The sequence below is a fragment of the Amphiura filiformis genome, chromosome 9, assembly GCF_039555335.1.
Source record: "Amphiura filiformis chromosome 9, Afil_fr2py, whole genome shotgun sequence".
Lineage (NCBI taxonomy): Eukaryota > Metazoa > Echinodermata > Ophiuroidea > Amphilepidida > Amphiuridae > Amphiura > Amphiura filiformis.
Genome location: NC_092636.1, coordinates 69,036,885 through 69,059,771, shown reverse-complemented (window position 1 = coordinate 69,059,771; position 22,887 = coordinate 69,036,885). Strand labels below are relative to the sequence as shown.

Here is a 22,887-nt window from a genome sequence, read left to right as displayed (position 1 = left end):
GAAAATAAAAGAAATCTGACCATATTTATCAGAATTTCCCCCCAGCATTCCTACCTGCGGATATATGGATTACGTGGACCAGGATCTATGGTCATATGTTTGTCATCCTCTTAATCACCACCAGTCTTACCAAACATGCAATTTGGTAGCCCAATTCAACAATTGTCTCTACAATGTGGGTGTTTTTTCCAACATATTTCTATTGGACAGGTACTTGGTAACCATGACTATCATTAGGCCTAAAAAAATTGTTTGATTGGCGTAACCCAAGCGACCCTAAAAATAGACCTGATCCTAGACTTTTTTTCTTATTTTTATGCAAAAAGAAATTAAAAATTACAAATAGAAAAAAAGTTCCAAGGCCTTTATCAATATCTTACGCAATTTACAGCTCAAAAAGCATTGTGTGTAAAAAAAAAGATCCCAACCTACCTACCCTAATTTTTTGTATGTTACGCCAATCAAACAATTTTTTTTAGGCATTAACACCATAATTTGTTATCCCCATCATCGTCATCGTTAATGACATGGTAGAGCATTAGCATATTGTGTATAATTAATATTATATATATTGGTTACCATGGTTACAACTTACCCTCTGTTTGTTGACCACCAATCACAGGTGCTACAATTGCTGTCACTGAATCTAACACCACCACCTTGAGGGCGCTGTAAAATGTATCACTTCCACTGTCAATTGAGTGTTTGGTATTCTCCAGAAGCTGGATGACCTCAAACAGATCAAATACTTTTGTGCATTGAATTCTTTGAAATGCAGCTATCATAGCCTAAAAATAAAACAAGTAAACAAACATTCAGCAGCCGTTTAAGTGCCATGACAACTGAAATCCTGAAAATTATCCCAAGTCAGTGTTTCTATAATTGTTTTCCAAAAGTTTCATTTTCTGAAAAAAAAATGTCCTGAAACTTACATCCCCGATTCAATAATGGGTAAAATATGGATTAGGCTTATCAAAAGGTTTAGTCCTCATTTAATTGATAAAAAACTGTTCAAGTCTACAAAAAGTAGAGTTTTGGAATTAAATCTAATACTGGAACTTGCTTTTTGCAACTTTTTGCGACTGGAACCACCAGACTTCATCTTGTAGGCACTCAGGCCCGAAATTGTTTTTGACAAATGAGTGAATGTTCTTCGGGCGTGAGATGAAGTCTGGTGGTCCCAGACACAACATCGCAAAACTCCAGTGTTTGATTTAATTCCAAAACTCTGTTTGAAATTACTGGATGACTAAGAACATTCACACATTTGTCTACTAAAAATACACTGTCTATGCTTCTGCTACAAGTCTCCCAAGTATTTATGACCTCACAGATCAAAATATGTTGTAAATATGAGTCTCAGTTTTGGGCCTCTGGTGCGACAATGTCCCCCTTTTTTGAAACTGCGGTAATAAATTAGGCAATATGTTGAATTTTTTGAAAAAACAACAATTTTTTGCAAAATTGTGTATTATCTTGGAATTGGGTATAAATATGGATCCAATTGTCCTGAAAATTCTGGCATAAATATGGGTGCACCTTCATATTCTCAGAAACACATATCCCTACCCAAACCAAACTTGAGTGCCCCTCCCCCGGGTCACAAACCTTTTCTGGTATATTTCGTGCCACCATCATGTCCTGTAGTCTCTGGCAACTAAACCCACCACTGGTATCTATGTAAAGAACATTTACATTTTGTTCTGAAGACACAGCTATAGAGGCTGCTATAGATGTACACAGCTGCAATAAAGTACAACAAAGTTATTTTTTTTAATGTGGCTGTTATTTAATATGTAGTTTAAGATGATTACTACCAATTGTACTTCATTTCTGAAGCCAAAAAACAATGAATGTTTGGTATTCCTCCATCAGCCTCTCAACATGACACCAGCGGGATGAAACTCAATTGGAAGTACGCATACTCAAAAAGCCTTGTCTGACTGTATAGCAGGCCGTCATGCGTAACGCCATGCGTAACTTCACTCCACTTGGATAGACACTATTCTCCCAGATATAGCCAAGCAACTTTATAATGATAATGATATTTCTTCTATGGAATGTGTCACTTCAACTCCTGAACATGCAAAGACCCCCTCTAAATCTATATCATCAACAGTGAACTTTTCCCTTAACTATGATGAAGACTTTCCCCATCTACCATTGCCTCAAGCACCTGCACTAACCAAAGAAATCGCAACTCAGACTGACACTCTACCAAGCAAAACAGTGTCAACATGTTCATGTCAGACTATCACCATGGTAACATGTGAAACCCAAACAGAGGATATTGATCAAAATAGTGACTCACAAACCAGCTCAGCCTCAGAACAACACCCCTCTACGGACACTTCTGTGTCAAGCCCAACGAAATCACCAAATGTGATTGTGAACAGTAGGCCTACCACTATGCAACATGAATCTGAACCTACAGTCCCTCTTCCTGATACATGTACTGTCCATGTTCCTACCATCCCCACCAGCAATCCCTTCAGTGTTTTAGAAGTGGATGAAACCCCAGATGAAACCCCAGATGACTTGGATGATTTCCCCCCTATCCCCTTGCCATGGAAAACTGCATCTACAAAGCATACTCCTGCTCCATCATCTGCATCTACAGGCATAAAGCATACTCCTGCTCCATCATCTTTCCAGCACTTGCCAACATCCTGCAATTCAGCTAACTCTAAACCTTCATCCCAGAAGTCAACCAAATCTACATGCTCCAGGGCTACATCCCGAGCTGCTCCAAATAAGCCAGATACCACTGCATCTACAACTCCTAAGAAGTCAGTTTCATCAAACTCACAACCTGAACAGCGGAGAACTGTTTTAATAATTGGGGACTCTATACCTAAGGGTGTGATAGGTAGGCGCATGTCCAGGAAGTACAGAGTGATAAACAAATGTATACCTGGCAGTAAACTCCAACTTTGGACCAAAATTATACCAGAAATGATTAAGGAGGAACAGCCTGTGTCCATCATCATTCACTGTGGGACAAACAATTTATCTAAATGTATGACACATGAATGTATTTCTTTGTTAACTAATTTGATTACTACCATTCGCATAACGTCACCAAATGTTCACATCGCAGTTTCATCTCTTACCACGCAGAAATATGTTGCACGACAGATATGGATAAAGGAATACAATGCAAGAGTTCGCGATTTGTGTAAACATTATTCGTTGTCCTATATTAACAATGACAATATTAGAGATGAACACATCTCAGACACTGATAAGTATCGACTACATCTAAATGGACGCGGTACCTCACTTCTTGCGCTAAACTTCATCAACTTCTTAAAAAATAACTTGTACTTTCCACATATGGATTTTCTTATGTACAGAAACTTTATGAGAGCAAGGTAGTTTCTGTTGATAACAATATAAATATTGATATTGTTAGTGAAGATTCAGTAATCTTGAAAAGTGACAATATTGTAAATAATAATGTAAACATTTCATGTGATAAACAAGCAACAACAAATAATCCGAATTCTTGTGAAGAAAAGTTTGATATACAAAATGCAGAAAATACTATTTGTACAAGTAATGGCAAGGGTACATTTAAGAAAAACCGTAATAAGAAACATTATGAGATGTGTGGTACTTGTTTATGCAAAATTAAGCCATCTTTATCTCATGCATGTGTAAGTGTAACTTGTTCGAAATGTGAATTGAAATTCCATTCAAATTGTGCCAATGTGATGCCATGTAGTAGACTGGAAAATTGGTGGTGTGACTCATGCTTCACAAGGGTCTGTTTTACTGAACTTCCATTTAGTGATTTTTGTATTGATTTTGAGTGTGCTCTTAAGAATGGTTTAAAAATTAAGAATGGATTAAAAATAGCTCATCTCAATGTGCGAAGTCTGAGATACAAAGTTGATCACATCAACGTATTACTTAATTCAAATAATATTGATATTTTGTGTCTCACTGAGACATGGTTAACGAGTGACATTGATGACAATGATGACAATGAAATCAATATTTCTGGTTACAATTTAAGTCGTATTGATAGAACTTTTATGGGACATGGTGGGATTGTATGTTATGTAAAAGAATGTATTAACTTTAAAAACAATGATATTCTCAATGATAATGATATTGAAGCACTTTGGATTGAACTCAATTTACCACACACTAAACCAATCATTCTTGGAACTGTGTATCGAAAGCCTGATGCTAAGGCTGAATACATTGACAAACTAGATCAGGTTTTCCAAAAATGTGTTTCAATGTATGATGAAGTCATTATTGTAGGTGATTTCAATATTGATATCTCAAAGCCAAGCGAATCTAAGAAAATAACTAAACTTGCCAACCATTCTCAACTTAAGCAATTGATTAAGGAGCATACAAGAATAACTGACAAAAGTAAGACTATTATTGATCTAGCATTTGTTTCACAATCTGATAAAATCATTTCTTCTGGTGTGCATAGTCTTGGCATCAGTGATCATAATCTTATTTACTTACTTAAGAAAACAGAAAAAGATCAAGCATGCTCCAAAAATAATTAAAGCTAGGTCTTTTAGGAACTTTGATGAAAACAAATTTATTTCTGATGTCAAAAATATAAACTGGAATGTTATTGAAAATTATGAAAATGTTGATGTTGCATGGGATGTTTGGAAATCTCTATTTGATCAAGTTTGTAATACTCATGCACCAATTCAAGACAAAAAAATTAAGAGTCATAAGCCTGATTGGATAACTGATGATTTTATAAAATTAAGTAAGGATAGAGATTATTATTTTAAGAAAGCTCACAAAACTAATGACCCTAGTGACTGGGAAATGGCAAAAGCACTTCATAATAAATGTAATATTCGTAACAGATATCTTAAAAAGAAACACTGTACTGATGCCATTAATGATAATATAAATGATCCCAAAAAGTTATGGCAAGCAATTAAGAAAGTTGTTCCAAGTAAAGTCAAAGTAAATGTCGCTAATATACAAAAGAATGGGACAAGTTTAAATGCTACAGATACTGCTAATGAATTTAACACTTATTTCACATCAGTTGGCACTACTCTTGCAAGTAATTTTGATGACATTAATGAAGACATAGGTGAATCATGCTCGTCTTCTGAGGTTAATTTCAATTTCAGTACAATTACCTCCGACTTTGTTCATGAACAAATTTGTAAGTTTTCAAATGATAAAGCAACAGGTCTTGATGGTTTTCATATCAAACTTCTCAAGTTAGCCTCTCCTATTATTTGTGAATCTATTGCTTACATTTGTAACCTCTCACTTTATTCATCAACATTTCCAACTGATTGGAAGAGAGCCAAGGTAACACCGATATACAAAGATGGCGATAAAGGTGATGTTGGTAACTATCGCCCTATATCAGTTCTACCTATCATTTCAAAAATTATTGAACGTGCAATTCATAATCAACTTTATGACTATCTCAGTGTCAAAGGCATTCTTTCCCCAAGTCAATCTGGTTTTCGTCCTAATCATTCTTGTGCCACTACTTTACTTGATGTTCAAGATTATATTTTGAAAAATATGAATAATCGTCGTGCTGTAGGTGCTATTTTTCTTGACTTGAAGAAAGCCTTTGACACTGTAAATCATAATCTACTTTTAAATAGACTTTGTATGTATGGTGTTAATGGATATGAACTTGAATGGTTCAAATCTTATTTGAGTAATAGAAATCAGTGTGTAAATATTAACTCGGTTCTTTCTGACTTTAAACCTGTAAACATAGGTATACCTCAAGGGTCTATCTTAGGACCACTTCTCTTCATAATTTTTGTAAATACTTTACCACAAAGTGTATCATGTAAATCTGTGATGTATGCTGATGATACTACCCTCCTTTGTTCTTCAGAAACTGCATCCCAACTTCAAACTGATCTTGAAAATAATTTGAATAATATTGCAGACTGGTTTCAAAAAACCCACTTAACTTTGAATATCAAAAAGACTAAATTTATGATATTTGGTACATGGCATGTTCTATCTAAATTTGATGATATTAAGTTAAGTTATTGTGATCAAACCATTGAAAAAGTTGACCAGTTTAAATGCCTTGCTGTTATATTTGATTCAAACTTAACATGGTCTAACCATATCAACTATGTTTCTAAAAATATTTCTAAAAGATGTGGTGTCATAAATCGTATTAAGTATTATCTTCCAGAGTCAACTCTGACCATGCTGGCAAATGCTCTCGCACTACCCCATTTTGATTATTGCAGCCCTGTATGGTCAAATTGTTCTGGAGAACTTGCAAACTCTCTCCAAATCCTCCAGAACAGACTTGCAAGAATTATTTTGTCACCTGATATTAGAACACCAACAGATGAAACGATGGATAAGTTAAATTGGATTAAGCTTGACAAAAGGTGGTACAATCATTTGTTAGTTATTGTTTTAAAATGTATTAAAGATCAAGCACCTTCCTACTTATCATCTAACCTTACATTTACACATTCTGTACATAATGTTGCAACCAGAGGCCAAATTTCTAATATGCTTTATCTACCAAAATGGAACTCTAACTCTGGTAAACGTACTTTTAATGTTAGAGCAGTTAAAATATGGAATGATCTTCCATCTAACATTCGTAGTAACTATAATACAATGAGTCTCTCCATGCTTAAGAATGCTACATTGTGCACCTCAACCAAGATAATTTAATTCATAATGTACTCATAATTATTTCATATTCAACTATGTATATTTTTCCTCATGTACTACTCTAAATATTATTTAAGTTGTATTTTAATTTGTAAATGTACGGCTCTTGCAGGGCCCCCAGGAAGATCAGTGTTTTCATTGATGGGATTACCCGGCTTAAAGAAAGTATAAATAAATAACAATCATTTGGTGTACATTTTAGTAAAAGCAGCCAAATTCAACTGGGGAGAGTAGAGGAGAGCTAGGAGAGCAGCAAAAAGCAACAAATTTCAACTGGGGGAAGAAGTTAATAAGAATCTACAGCAACATACACCCCTTGGCCCTTGGCTACACCACTGAGGTGCTGTTCAGTGGTATAGCTAAGGATTGTGGTGCCCAGAGGAAAGGATACAAAATAGCCACTAATTTGGTTATAATCAGGTTGACTTTTGGTCTTTTCCACTAGAAACAGCCTTTCAAATGTTGAAATGCCTGCAGTGGTGTAGCGTGGGTCATCACATTGGGGGGGGGGGGGGCCCCGACCCTGATTGGGGGCACCGGATTTGATTGGGGGGCCCAAGCCGTTTTCGGAAATTTTCCTATGGGATTTCTTAAAATTTCAGATCAATTGGGGGAGCACATGCCCCCCGTGCCCCTATGACGTTATGCCACTGAATGCCTGCACAAACATTTGCCCCTTAGTTTGTCAGTATTTCTGACCATCATCATTTGCAATGTTAATTTCTTACCTGAGTTTTGCCCACACCAGATCCACCTGCTATTTCTAGTACCTCAGATGTGTATAAACCACCATCTAACAATTCATCCAAACTGAAAATAAGTAAAACAATTACAGAATGAATAATGGAAATATAAGTAAATTCAGCTAGCAATTTATCTTTCTTTCTTTTTTAATTTTTTTATTGGGGGGGAGGAGAATTTTGTAAGAGCTTTCAATTCATTAGCACAATCGTTCTGCCATGAACACATTTATTGATACATCATTATCCCTAAAAAGTCCCTCATTCTACTGGGCAATATTTGAAACACATCATACTGAAGGATTTTTTATCCTATACTGTTTATTTGTAGTACCTATAACTATACCTTTTTTCACCACATAAAGGAAATTTGACTACCAAACCTCAGGTGCAACAAGGTATGTGTGTAATCAATTTTGGGCTAAAAATTTAATAAACATGCAATTTTAGAATTATTGGTAAATATGAAAGGAAATCACAGTGAAATACCAATTTGGAATCCATATCCATTGATTATTTTCATAACAAAATAATAACCATACCCTTTACATATAGGTTCAAATGGGCGACTTGGTAATTATGTTGGCTTTGATTTGTGATAAACACTGTACACAGTAAGTTGGTACCATATACCTAGGACATCCCGTAGGCAAGATGGCAACTACTGATATCACATCATAGGTTTGTATCATTGACTGGGTATGATGTGTGGGTGTTTTTTTTTGGGGGGGCAGAGGAGGCCTAAAGGCATTCCTACAATGCACTATGATTGGGAAATTTGATCAATATAATCTAATTTTAAAGGCAAAGTCCCCATTGCCACACACACAAAATGGTAATTTTAAAACTGCAGCCAACGAGCTAATAGTTGAGACTTAGGACTGATATTTTATTTTCTTACAGGAAACATTCATATTGTCCCACTGTATTAATTTTATTCCTAAGTCTCGATGTTTTGAATGTTAAATAATAGGATGAAAACACCAGATATTTGCACACAATCCCAATGCAAGGCATGATCAACTGTACCATGTGTGTACAAAAGCCAGACATAACAAGGTCAGAAACCCCATTGGGTTGTGGGAATGTCTTTAAACATCCTCTGGGGGGGTACAGTGAGTTGGTACCTTACCTAGAATACCCTGTGCAAGATGGCAACCACTGACATCACATCATTGTATAGTTCTGTACCATTGACTGGGTATGATGTGTGGGGGTGCGTGTGTGTGTGTGGGTGGATGGGGGGGGGGGGTACAGTGAGTTGGTACCTTACCTAGAATACCCCGTAGGCAAGATGGCAACCACTGACATCACATCATTGTATAGGTCTGTACCATTGACTGGTTATGATGTGTGGGGGGGTGTGTGTGTGGGTGGGTGGATGTGGGGGGGGGGGTACAGTGAGTTGGTACCATACCTAGAACATCCTGTAGCCAAGATGGCAACTACTGACATGACATCATTGTATAGGTCTGTACCATTGACTGGGTATGATGTGTGTGTGTGTGGGGGGGGGGGGGTACAGTAAGTTGGTACAGAACATCCTGTAGGCAAGATGGCAACTACTGACATCACATCATTGTATAGGTCGGGGGTGTGTGTGTGTGGGGGGGGGTGGGTGGGGGGTACAGTGAGTTAGTACCATACCTAGAACATCCTGTAGGCAAGATGGCAACCACTGACATGACATCATTGTACAGGTCTGTACCATTGACTGGGTATGATGAGTACTGGGCTAGTAGAAGACGTCTGATGGACACCAACACCTGCAATGATTCAAATACTGAATAAAATTTTGTGGACATCACACCACGCAATAATCTAGTGTCCTAAAATGTGATTTAATCAAAGTTGTTGGAACAACATAAAGTAACTGAACATTCAATACAAGGCTACTTACAGTTCCAGATCTTATACTCAAGATTTTAATTGTGATACAACCTGAGAACTCATGGACACTAGCCTCTTGGCAAGGTAACACACACATCTTGTTGTGAATTTACTCATATGAAAAACAACAACTTGATTTCAGACAATAATTGCCTTCAACTGCAATCGCCACATGTTTTATGGCAAAGCACCATTCTCAAAGATGCTCCCAGATAGAGGTGGACCCTTAATATCAACAACCTTTGCTGTCAAAATCCCAAGATTCAACTTGGTCTCCCACAGACGATTATTTCTCTCATACTCTGCAAATGCCCTCAGTGGCGTAGCAAGGGGGCAAGGGGGACACATGCCCTGGGAGCTGCATTAGTGGGGTGTCGAGTGGCCGCTGGTTAAAAAAAAATGTTGGGTCATCAATTAAAAAATTTGTGTTTACTGATGTTGCCGATATTTTGATTTCTTCTTGGCCATATTGAATTGCTGCAAATATGTGTTGAACATTTTTTTTTGATCCCTACCCCCCCTTTTTAGTGTCTCGTGCGACCTGGGCAAAAAAATTGGGGTCAACAATTAACAATTTCTGTCGGCAAAAAATATTTTGACATGTTTGGAGCACCATTCTGTATCCTTGCCTGGGCGCCCCTAGCTACGTCACTGAATGCTTCAAAACAGTATTTGCAAAGCTTCTACCCGGTATGTGATAATGTGGGTGATAAAATATTTGTTTTAAAAACCACACTAAAAAACTAGGGTACATTTTGAGTTCCACCACACCACACCTCTGGGTCTGTAGGTTAGGCCTATCCCTTAGGTTTATGTCAAAAACTTAAAGAAAAGTAAAAAAAAATAATGGTTCATGTTTACTGTTACACTTACCTTGTAAGATACTGAGCATACTTGTGACAGCTTTTCCAGATCGGAACACACAAAATCTAACACTGAAAACCAGAGATGGCAAACAAAAATATTATGGTTTTTAGTTTATATGGTAATTAACTCGACTGACATGGCTGCTTGCATGGGCAGACCCCAGGGGGTATGGGGTATAGGGGTACTCTGTGACGCTGTCCCCCTTTTATGTCATGCCTCCCTGTTGCACTGATAATAAGATGTCAGTACATGGCATGATCGATGTAGGTATGAAAAGCAAACCTCAGTTGCACATTTGCTAGTCAGCCAAATTGGCCTATACTGGGGCCCATGCACAATACATATTTATTAGTGCCATATACTATTACGCTGACTTTCCTATTCGGAGAGGATGACAATTGCAACGAAGAATGTTAAGGATATCAGCGGTAAAACGCCATCAACGGTAAACAAAATAGGACATGGACGTGGTAACAACAGAAGTTCTGGAAGTGGACGGGGGAAATTTAGACCCAAATTTGGTCAACGGAAGTCAACCAACAACACGGACGGCAGACCTAACGACAATGGGAAACGCAAGTGTTACAGGTGTGGCTTAACTAATCATTCCCCAAATGAATGCAAGTACAAGAACTTTACATGTTACAAATGTAATCGAGTAGGACATTTGAAATCAGAATGTGGGCATGCAACGTCAAACTACCATGCAAAACAAAACACAGTACGCTCACGTAACAGAAGGCGATGAACAATTTGAAGATTTTCGTGAAGCTACTTTCACCATTACGACTACAGGCGATAGTGACGACAAAGCGAGACGACACGCATGATGACGACAAACAAGATAACGCAAGCAAGACAGTGTAAATTACACATCGTCAAAACCAGTCTTCCTACCAGTGGAAATTGAAGGAGTGAAATTACAGATGGAGTTGGACACGGGAGCAGGACCGTCGATGGTTAATATCAAGGATTACCTGAAGCATTTCAGTAAGTTTCCATTGAAACCAGTGTCTCGTCCACTACATGCTTATGCCGGTACACCTTTGAACTTGGCAGGAGAGATCAATGTTGATGTAAAGTACCAAGATCAACACGCAGGATTACTACGATTAGTTGTTGTAGATGCAGACAGCTATGCACCACCATTATTTGGTAGAGATTGGCTAGCGGAGATAATCTTAGACTGGCATAATTTGTTTCCACAACAAGGTCAATACAGTGTCAAGAGTTCATGCACGGTGCCTGAATTGAAGTAGAAGTATAGTGAAGTATTTCAACCAGGATTGGGTACAGTGAAGGGTATGAAAGCAACACTTCATGTGAAGGAAAACGCAGTTCCAGTATTTCACAAAGCACGACCTGCACTGCACGCCCTACGTCCAGCGGTAGATAGAGAATTACAGAGAATGCAAGACGAAGGTATTATCGTTCCTGTAGATTTTAGTGAATGGGCGACACCCTGGTTTGCATACCAAAGCAAGACGGAACGGTGAGATTATGTGGAGATTATAAAGTTAAGCGTCAACCAAGCTATACATACAGATGAATTTCCAATGCCGACGCCAGAAGAAGTATTCAGCAAGATGGCGGGAGGTGAGAAATTTACCAAAATTGACTTGAAATGCGCTTATCAACAGATGTTGTTAGATGACAAATCTCAAGAATTGGTGATAATATCCACATGGAAGGGATTATTCCGCTATACACGTTTACCCTTTGGAATTTCCTCGAGTCCAGCCATTTGGCAACGATTCATGGATCAAGCTTTGGCAGGATTGGATTACACATGTGCCATTATGGACGACATTTTAGTAAGCGGAAGAAACGACGAAGAACATCTTCACAATCTGGAAAACGTACTTCAACGACTGCAGAAGTATGGACTACGAGTAAAACCAGAGAAATGCAAGTTCATGGAACAGCAAGTGGAGTACATGGGTAGAAGAATCTCAGCTCAAGGAATTCAGCCTACGGATCACAAGATCAAAGCTATCAAGGACGCACCACAACCGCAGAATGTTACGGAAGTGCGATCATTTCTAGGCATGGTGAATTTTCAAGCTCAATTCAGCACCTCATCTGTCTCACGGTGATACATCCACTGAATGAACTGTTATGTGATAAACCATGGAACTGGACAGACGCTTGCACGACAGCTTTTGAGACAGTCAAGAACATATTGACATCTGAAAAGATACTGACACACTCGACTCACAATTGCCGTTAGAGTTGGCAGCGGACGCTTCGCCATCACGGTGTTGGAGCGGTGATCATGCATGTTTACGAAGACGGATCACGACGACCTATCGCATATGCATCACGAAGTCTGGACAAGCATGAGAAGGGTTACGCTCAACTCGACAAAGAAGCCTTGGCAATTATGTTTGGACTCAAGAAGTTCAGAATGTACCTTTACGGAAGAAAGTTCACAATTCTGACTGACCACAAGCCTTTGGAGCGAATACTAGGACCAAAGACCGGTATACCAACATTAGCTGCACAACGTCTGCAAAGATGGGCTATTACGCTTTCAGCATTCACATATGACATCAAGTACATCCCAGCAAAGCAGAACACGCTAGCAGACGCCTTGTCACGTCTACCATATTACCAGTGATAGAGAAAGAAGAAGACGCAATCTTCAGAGTAGAAGACAAGATGTTGGAGAATTGATTGATTGATTTTATTTGGTACTATAAGAATAACATACAAATTACACTACATATACAGTATTATTATAACAAAATAAAATATATTGCACATCAAAATTGTATAACGAAATTACAAATCAACACAAGTACCAAGGATAGCCCAAAAAGCCTTGGGAAAAGCTTATTTCCATTGGGGTCCTTTACAAGCAAGAGAAAGATAGGAACAAACTGCCATACAAAAACAAGAACAGAGACAATGTGCACAAAGGACGCAAAAAGCAGAAATGTGAGACCAGCTCAAACCCTCAAAATCAAATGGGCCCTTGATCAGCTAAAAACTGTTTGACAGATTGTTTGTACAATTTAAAATCATTGATGTTCTTGATTTCATTTGGCAGTGAGTTCCAATGATGAATTGCACTATTAAAGAAAGTGAGGCTATTTTGGCCCTTGGAGTGAGGAACCTTAAAGTTGAATGGACTACCCCTGGTACTGTAATTATGAAGAGATGATACTCTAGTAAAATGCATTTTCATATATTCAGGACAACAGTTATGGAAAATTTTAAAAACATGACTAAGTTTTAATTGAACTACTCTGTCTTGACTTGATAGCATACCCACCAAATCCAATTCTTTCTGCCCAATATGAGTACGTGGCCCCACATCCAAAATAAAACGAACGATCTTGTTTTGCATAATTTGTAATTTGTTTTTGTAGTTTTTAGATAACCCTGTATACCATGAAGAACAAGCATAATCGAAATGACAAAGAATTAAAGCTGAACACAGTGTCTTGCGTGTTTTCATGCATAAAAAGTCTGCATGTCTGTACAAGAATTTGAGTCTCCCGTTTGCTTTTTTGATAATATTAGAAGCAATTGATTCACCGGAAAGAGTGTTATTGAGGGTGACCCCTAAATATTTCACAGACAGAGAGGTATTAATTAGCTCCCCATTGCAAGCAACAGTAAAACTATCAACTGAATTTAGCTTCCTTTTGGTACCAAATAAGATGGCCTCAGTTTTACCAAGATGAAGGGAGAGCTTATTATCTATCATCCATTGCCTGCAAGAGTCTAATTCGAGACTCAGTTTATCAGCAATCTTTTGGGGATCTTTATCAGAAACAAGCAAGACACTGTCATCAGCGTATAAAAGTGATTTGCAGTCGACACTGGTGGGCATGTCATTCACATAGCAGAGAAAGAGGAGTGGACCAAGGATACTGCCTTGGAACTCCACAGGAAATATCAAGTGGGGCAGAATCAACCTGGTTGACATTGACGATTTGCCTCCTACCAGTTAAATAAGATTTAAACCACTCAACCGAGGACACTCCCAAGGCCTCTAATTTTTTCAAAAGAATGACATGGTCAACAGTGTCGAAAGCCTTTTGCAGATCAATCAAAACCATACCAGTAAAATTGCCAGAAGCGGTCTGACTATGAATATAGTCAGTAAGGTGAGTCAAACATGTGTCCGTTGAGAAAAGCCCCCTAAATCCAGACTGGGAGCTGTAAAGGATGTTATTCTTTGTTAAGTAGTTCTCAAGCTGGACATAGACGGCCCTCTCAAGGATCTTGGAAGTAACACTAAGAATGCTCACAGGACGATAGTTACCAACTTCTGTTCTTACATTTTTCTTAAAAAGTGGTTTAACACGAGCCATTTTAAATTCGGTTGGAACTGAACTTGAACTGATAGATAAATTGATAATGTGCGTTAAATGATCTTTGATGACCAAGGCTCCATCCCTAAGAAATCTTGCTGGGATACCATCGAGCCCAGTACTTTTAGATGTGTTTAATGAACAGAGTTCTTTAAAAACAAAATCAGAAGTGATGGATGAGAGTCTAAAACTGTTTGGTTTCACATCCTTTTCTTTATAAAATTTTTTAAAAACTTCAGACTCAGTCGAAAAAAGACCTTTCGATGGTGGGAGATCTTTCACTAGGTTGCCAGCAACAGTAGTGTAAAAATCATTAAAACAATTGGCGACTTTTTTAGAATTAAAACACTTCTCACCATTCACAGTTAAAACAATTTGAGAATGATCTTTACCTTTGGAGCTGTAGCCAAGAGATTTAAATTGTTTCCAAAGACCTTTAGGATTGTTTTTGTTTTCTTCAATTTTGTTAGAAAAATATGAAGCTTTTGCCTTTTTGATATCCCGTTGAATTTGATTTCTGATTTTACAGAACTTTGTGTAAACCTCAGGATTGTTATCATGTTTAAAATTGTGCAAAAGCTTATCTCTTGTACGGATGTTATCCAAGATGTCATTATTCATCCATGGTTCGGTTTTATTTTTTATTCGAACCTCTTTGACAGGAGCTATTTTGTCAATGACACTCAACAAGTTCATTTTAAATACATTCCAAGCAGAATCCACATCACTGCAATAAACATGTGACCAGTCAGTATCAGTCAGTGCAACCAGCAGATCATCTTTGCTGTAATTCTTAAGAGAACATACGTTGACCACGTTGTGTTTATTGAACTTCACCTTCTTTGTCTTTCTAGTGCAATAAATAAGAAACTGATGATCGCTAATGCCTACACCGACTGTACCTGATTGGGTGATGTTGTCAAGGTTATTGCAGATGACATGGTCCAGAATAGAAGATCTTGTTTTACACACTCTAGTTGGGGAATCAATAACTTGTTTACAATCAAACATTTGCAACACATGTTTCATTTTTAACTTGTTTTAAGGCATAATCGACATTAAAATCACCAAGTATAATGAGTTCCAAATCAGATTGAATTCTAGACAAAGTCTCTTCAAATATGTCAAAGAAGTGAGAGTTAGTTTGAGGGCGGTAGCAAGCCCCTACAACAATTGGTTTTGTTTTGGGGAACAATAATTCAGCCCAAATCGATTCGATCTGATCATTGCAAAGATCTAATCTTGCATTAAAGGCAATGCTATCTTTAATGTACAAACACACTCCCCCTCCATGTCTATTTCTGTCATTACGAAGAACATTAAAGCCTTCTATTTCAATTTCAGAGTCTGTAACAGAATCATCAATCCATGTTTCGGATATTGCAATTATTGAAGCTCTAGTTTTGTTTACAATAATTTTCAATTCAGAAAGTTTAGGTAGCAGTGATTGAGTATTTATATGAATAAAATGTAGACCCCTTGATTTAAAACAGTCAAACTTGTCTTCATCTGCATCATAATTTGGTGAGTGCCTTCCATCATTTGATACTTCAGGGCTTGCAAGCTGTTCTGGATCCGTGGTCCCCAATTCAGGAATGTCATTCCGCCGATGGTTAATAGTTCTATTTGAAAAACTTTGATCTTGTCTAATACCACCACGGAACCCCCGATGAGTAGACTGCTTACCCTGAATACCAAGTCCTTTGATTGTAGCCCAGATGGTAGAGGACACAGGCAATTTGGAACATTTTGAGCCTATGTGAAATAATTCAGATCTGCTATATTTACTGTTTTCATCAGATGATGATGAAGGACCAGGGTTCAGTTCTATATCGCCACAGATAAGCAGATCAAGTTGGAATGAAGCTGTGGTGTTTGGATACAGTTGAACACGGGAAGTTAGGAACTTTTTGTGACTAAAAGTTTTTCCAGTCACATTAGGTCTATAGCTATACTGAAGTTGTGTCTCTGTTGTAAACCTCTGATCAGCTTGCAAACATGTAAACAAAACAAGCAACCAGAGATACTTGAAATCAGTTACTATAATTCCCATTGCAAAGATGATAACATAATCAATAATTCATTGATTTTGCTCCACAAGTTCTTGGTTCACCTATATAGTTGGTACAGGAGATTAGGTTAGGTTGACTGAGCAGGTAGAGTAGCTGTCCACACACACACTAGCAGTATATACAGTTTTAGAATACAACAAATCCAAGAAATTTTACCTCAAAATTGTCCAAAGTGAAGACAAATACATAGTTCACAGTACATCCAGTGTTAGCAGCACTGTAAAATCAGCTCACAGTTAAAATTATAGACAGATACAAGGTCTACAAACAGGTAAAATCATCACAAACAGTAGGAGCAGTTAGCAAGATGTGGCAACCACTAGGGCGCCAAATAGCTCTTATCAGAGGTCATATAATGGCCTTTGAATTTACCAATAACGAGCAAGGAGATCCAGAACGCGACACAACGTGATCCAGTATTGTCAAGAGTACTAGAGTTTACTAGAACTGGATGGCCACAGGAAGTAGACGATTTACGTTTGAAACCCTATTTCAATCGCAAATATGAGCTCTCAGTAGAACAAGACTGATATAAAATTGGATCGGTTGAGCCCATATTTATTGGTCGAGCTATGAGTTTTAAAATATTGGACGAGTCGAGTCCAATATTTTAAAACTCATAGCGAGACCAATAAATATTGGGCGTAAAAGCATCAATTTTATCATTATTATGTTTTGGATCCAATATTATCACAACTTGGATCCATCAAAACATAATAATGCATATTATGGGGCCTAAGAGTGATTGTTCCAGCAAGGTATCAACAAGATATACTGCAAGAGTTACACACAGCGCATTCCAGGTATGGTTGAATGAAGGAGATTGCACGCAGTTGGGTTTGGTGGCCAAACATGGACAACGAAATTGAAGAGACGGTCAAACTGTGTTCCAGTTGTCAACAAGTGAAAAACAAGCCAGCAACAGCACCTTTGATGCCCTGGATGTGGCCTGGAGCACCATGGCAACGAGTCCATATAGATTTCGCTGAGAAAGATGGACAAAATTTCCTAGTCATTACAGATGCATACTCAAAATGGCCAGAAGTTATACTAATGAAGAGTACGACAGCACAAGCGACAGTTAACGTGCTACGAGAATTATTCACGAGATATGGGGGTTACCACTTCAAATCGTAAGCGACAACGGTCCGCAATTCAGGAGCGAAGAATATCAAAACTTCCTGAAGAAACAAGGAGTAAAAAGTATAAGAGTATCACCATATCAACCCTCTAGCAACGGAGCAGCTGAACGAATGGTTACAATCATTCAAGAAAGGTATCAGCGCGGCTACAGGGAATATACAACAAAGATTGGACAACTTCTTAATGACATACAGATCTACCAAACACGCGACAACAGGATGCAGTCCAGCGAAGCTGTTTATTGGACGAGAAATCCGAACACGCCTATCGCTAGTTCGTCCAAATCTGCAAGAACGAGTCATCAGTAAACAAGCAATGCAGAAAGACCATTATGACATGCACAGCAAATACAGAGAATTCTTTCCTGGTGAGACAGTGCTAGTGAAAGATTGTAGAAAGGAGCAAACATGGTGGCCTGGTACCATTGCAGAGCGGTCAGCGCCTAAGTCGTACATTGTGGACGCTTACGGATGGAAGAGTATGGAAGCGACATGTAGATCACTTACGGAGAGGAGAGGTGATGTCATCGCGACAAGCTACTCAAAGCAATTTGCTACCAGCTACAGAGAGTAATTTGCCACTAACGCCGTTTCAAAGATCAACTCCAAGGGAATGGACTCCAAGAGAAGCGAGTCCAAATCTTCCGACTCAAGTGAAAGCACTAGTGACAAGACACCGGTAGATGTTCCAAGTCCAGCGATAGTACCTCGCGGAACGGTTCCGGAAGCAGCAGCTCAAAGAAATGCACGTCAAAGTCCATCATCAGTGCCACGTCGTTCGCAGAGGAATACCACGACCTCAAGGAGACTAATTGAGGAGCTGTAACAAGGTCACAGAAGAACTATGTATTATCGTTACGTTTTAAAAGTTGAGTTAGCCAAGTTACGCTGCGTTTCAAGAACATTGTTCTACAAGTTGGAGTTGAAGTTATAAACTGTTTGTGTTACGTTACAAGTTATAAGAATTTATGAACTTTGCTACATACAACGAATTACCACGGGACTAGCTAAGAAAGGAGGAGTGTAGTATATTGGAATACGCCCATCCCTACTTATCATAATACGGACCTGATATCGCCCAGGACGTTGCCTTCGACCTTTTGATAATCACTGGACTCTATACCATTCTGGTAAGTCCCACCTAAATACATAATAAGTATCAAAAGGATGGTCCACAATAGCATGATTCACGTAACATGAATAGCAAACGCACTGACCATGTTAGTAATGAAAGGGTCTATACCATCACCAACACTGTGCCTCTTATCAACTCTGTCAGATCACAACAACTACGATTCCTGGGACATATCCTGAGGATGCAGGAAGATGAACCATGCAGAAGATATGCTCTCTACACCCCATTACATGGTAAAAGAAGACCTGGAAGGCAAAGAACATCCTACTTGTCTATATATGTGCAAAAACTGTTGGGGGATTTCGACAACTTTCTACTGCCAGATGCCTTTGCCACTTTGGCTTCAGATCGTAGTACATGGAGAAACTTTGTAGTCGCCTGCTTCGCAGTCGAATGAAATGAATGAATGAATGATGAATAGGGATTAAGGCTGTCAAGTAGAACCATGTGCTTCTTTTGTCCAATTTGCCATCAAGATTTCATACGGAAACAGTTCAGACCCAGAACACAATCATGTCAGAAATTAATAATTTGTTCTGGGACTAATTATTCGGACTACATATTTATATTTATATTTAAAATAAAGGATTTGTCAAGGAAACCCATATGTAAACTTAAGGTTGTCTATACTTCACTTGACCCAAATATATGATTTATTTTTGTGATGAGAGAATCGCACATGCTCTTTTATTTTTCAACCGAACGGGAGTTTGTGTCAAACAATCTCACTACTGCCATGAAAGAAAATGTTAAACAATTCTGGTCATATATAAAGAGACTTGGTAACAATGAAACAGGGGTTTCAGACCTGAAAGTCGATAATAAAATTATCAGCGATGGAGAGGGGAAAGCTGAAGCATTAAACAACCAATTTTCGAGTGTGTTCACATCGGAGGACGACACAGATATTCCAACTCTGAGCGGGGAAAACATCCCTGATGTACCCGAGCTTGTCATCTTTGAAAAGGGCGTGCTTAAACAACTGCAAGACCTTTTACCAAACAAAGCGCCAGGCCCCGATGAAATACCACCGTGGTTTCTTAAGATGTTTGCAGCAGAACTAGCACCCATTCTCACAGACCTATTCCAAACATCTGTAAACCAGGGAGTATTACCAAGGCAGTGGAGAGAAGCGAATATCTGCGGTGTATTTAAGAAAGGGGACAAAGCTGCTCCTGAAAACTACCGTCCTGTCTCCCTAACCAGTGTTGTTTGTAAAATAATGGAACACATCATCCATTCCCATGTCATGAAGCATTTGGAAGAATTCAACATACTTGTGGATTCACAACATGGTTTTAGAAGCAAACGATCTACTGAAACTCAGCTGATATTGACAGTGGATGACATTGCCAGAACCTTGGAGAAAGGTGAGACTATCCACATGGCTATCTTAGATTTCTCCAAGGCGTTTGACAAGGTGCGCATGAGCGACTACTGGGCAAACTCAATCATTATGGCATAAGAGGAAATTTGCTGGACTGGATGAAGAATTTTCTTACCACGCGCACTCCAGAGAGTAGCATGTGAGGGAAATTTGTCAACTCGAAACCAGTCCTGTCAGGGGTACCGCAGGGGACAGTTTTGGGTCCGCTGCTCTTTCTTCTGTTCATAAATGATCTTCCAGATAATATACAAAATAATGTCCGTCTCTTCGCTGACGACTGTTTGGTGTACTCAAATATCTCCTCAGAGGAAGACATGGATTCCTTGCAAGATGACCTTAAACAGCTTGAGAAATGGCAGTCAACATGGAAGATGAGTTTCAATCCCACCAAGTGTTCCATTATGGAGATATCGCATAAAAGCAACCTCCACACAGAGACTACATCTTCTGTGGCCAAAAACTCCAGGTTCCTAACTCTCATCCATACTTAGGAGTACAGCTTGATGACAAGCTAAATTGGGCTGAACAAGTAGACAACACAGTGAAAAAGGCAAATCGTACTATGGGCATGATTAGAAGAAATCTGTGGTTCTGCCCAAAGGAGGTAAAAACAACTGCTTATATCACCTTAGTTCGACCCAAACTTGAATATGCAAGCTGTGCATGGGATCCCTACAAAGCGGGACAAATCAAGAAAATAGAAGGGGTTCAGAGAAAAGCAGCTCGCTTCTGCATGAGGAACTACAAGAGGGAAGCAAGCGTCACCAAGATGATAGCTGAGCTTGGTTGGGAAACACTCGAGCAGCGGAGGGAAAGTGCTCGACTAAATATGTTACACAAAATTCAAGACAACTTGGTTGGTATAAACAAGGAGCGTATATTAAGCCTTCATGCAAATAACTGCCACTAGGACTAGGAAGCAGAAAGCAGAAGTGCCGTTTGCAAGAAAAGATGTTTTTAAATATTCATTTTTTCCAAGAACACTGTAAACTTAAAGCAGAATGATGACACTGTAAATTTTAAGCAAAATGATGACACTGTAAACTTCCAGCAAAATGGGGACACTGTAGACTTCAAGCAGAAAGACACTGTAGACTTCAAGCAGAAAGACACTGTGGACTTCAAGCAGAAGGACACTGTAGACTTCAAGCAGAAAGACACTGTGGACTTCAAGCAGAAAGACACTGTAGACTTCAAGCAGAAAGACACTGTGGTTTTCAAGCAGAAAGACACTGTAGATTTCAAGCAGAAAGACACCGTGGGCTTCAAGCAGAAAGACACCGTGAGACTTCAAGCAGAAAGACACTGTGGTTTTCAAGCAGAAAGACACTGTGGTTTTCAAGCAGAAAGACACTGTGGATCTCAAGCAGAAAGACACCGTGGATTTCAAGCAGAAAGACACCGTGGATTTCAAGCAGAAAGACACCGTGGATTTCAAGCAGAAAGACACCGTGGACTTCAAGCAGAAAGCAACTGCAGATTTCAAGCAGAAAGACACCGTGGATTTCAAGCAGAAAGACACCGTGGACTTCAAGCAGAAAGCAACTGCAGATTTCAAGCAGAAAGACACCGTGGATTTCAAGCAGAAAGACACCGTGGACTTCAAGCAGAAAGCAACTGCAGATTTCAAGCAGAAAGACACTGACTTCAAACAGAAAGACACCGTGGACTTCAAGCAGAAAGACACTTTAGACTTCAAACACAAAGACACTGTAGACTTCAAGCAAAAAGACACAATAGACTTAAAACAGAATGATGACACTGACGCTGACTTACAACAAAACGATGGCACACCTGCAATTTAAATGCGCGCAACCCACACAAGTTAGCGACTTGCGGAAAACCGCCCTGCTGACTAAACATTCAGAAGGTTCAGAAGGTTCATTAAATGTTGGCTGAATATTTTTGATGAAAGTCAATCTTTGACAAAGTTGTACTAGTACCAGTTGTACATGTAGTAACTACAAATTTCGAATGTTTGAGGACTTGTTCTCAAGTTGTAGGTGCCAGGGTGTCTACAGTGTTAATTATTTCCATTATAAATGTCGCAAAATATTCATATTGACAATAATTAACAACCTGTTTCACCTCTCCATATATTCATACATTGCTCACCTGTGTTTTCATATCATATTTTGTGGTGAAAAATGATTACAAATGTGTAATTTGCAATCATTTTTGGAGCAACGATTTCTTCGTACTGACGGCTAAGTGTGTATGTGAATGCACATTAAACACATACAAACTCATACACAGCACCTGTTGGAACTCCCCGTCGGAGCGGGGAGTTTCAATTATTGGAACTGTACTAGTACTAGAAATTTATTTTAAGCTTATCATTCATTATTTGCTTATATCCAGTCACCTGTTTTAATGCTTGCTTTATTCAACGATTCCAGAACATCTGTTGACAGTGCAGGACACAAACCAACACGGAGCAAAGTCATCACGGATTCCCCATGAAATCAGCACTCTGTGGGATGTGCTTGCTGTGTGTTAAAAGCTGTATATCATGTTGATAAATGAAATCATCCGTCATTTTGGAAAGGAATTTCCCGCGGCAGGTTGATTCAATTCAATTCTTCACGTAGATCCGTCTATTGTAGACGCACCCATGTTGCCATGGTAGATGGGGGGGATGGGGGGGGAAT

General features: G+C 38.8%; 1 protein-coding gene across 1 annotated transcript in view; it reads right to left on the bottom strand.

Moving 5' to 3' along the window:
* LOC140161387 (DNA repair protein RAD51 homolog 4-like) overlaps nucleotides 1-22,799 on the bottom strand; it is a 28,547-nt gene extending 5,748 nt beyond the window's left edge. Inside the window, exons 1-6 of the mRNA XM_072184897.1 lie at nucleotides 22,602-22,799; nucleotides 10,182-10,243; nucleotides 9,066-9,184; nucleotides 7,407-7,488; nucleotides 1,609-1,743; nucleotides 596-788 (exon numbers count right to left, since the gene is read on the bottom strand). Of these exons, the coding sequence (XP_072040998.1) occupies nucleotides 596-788; nucleotides 1,609-1,743; nucleotides 7,407-7,488; nucleotides 9,066-9,184; nucleotides 10,182-10,243; nucleotides 22,602-22,683 (673 nt within the window). The 5' untranslated portion in view covers nucleotides 22,684-22,799. The remainder of the gene's footprint in view (nucleotides 1-595; nucleotides 789-1,608; nucleotides 1,744-7,406; nucleotides 7,489-9,065; nucleotides 9,185-10,181; nucleotides 10,244-22,601) is intronic.
* Between the last annotated feature and the right edge of the window lie 88 nt (nucleotides 22,800-22,887).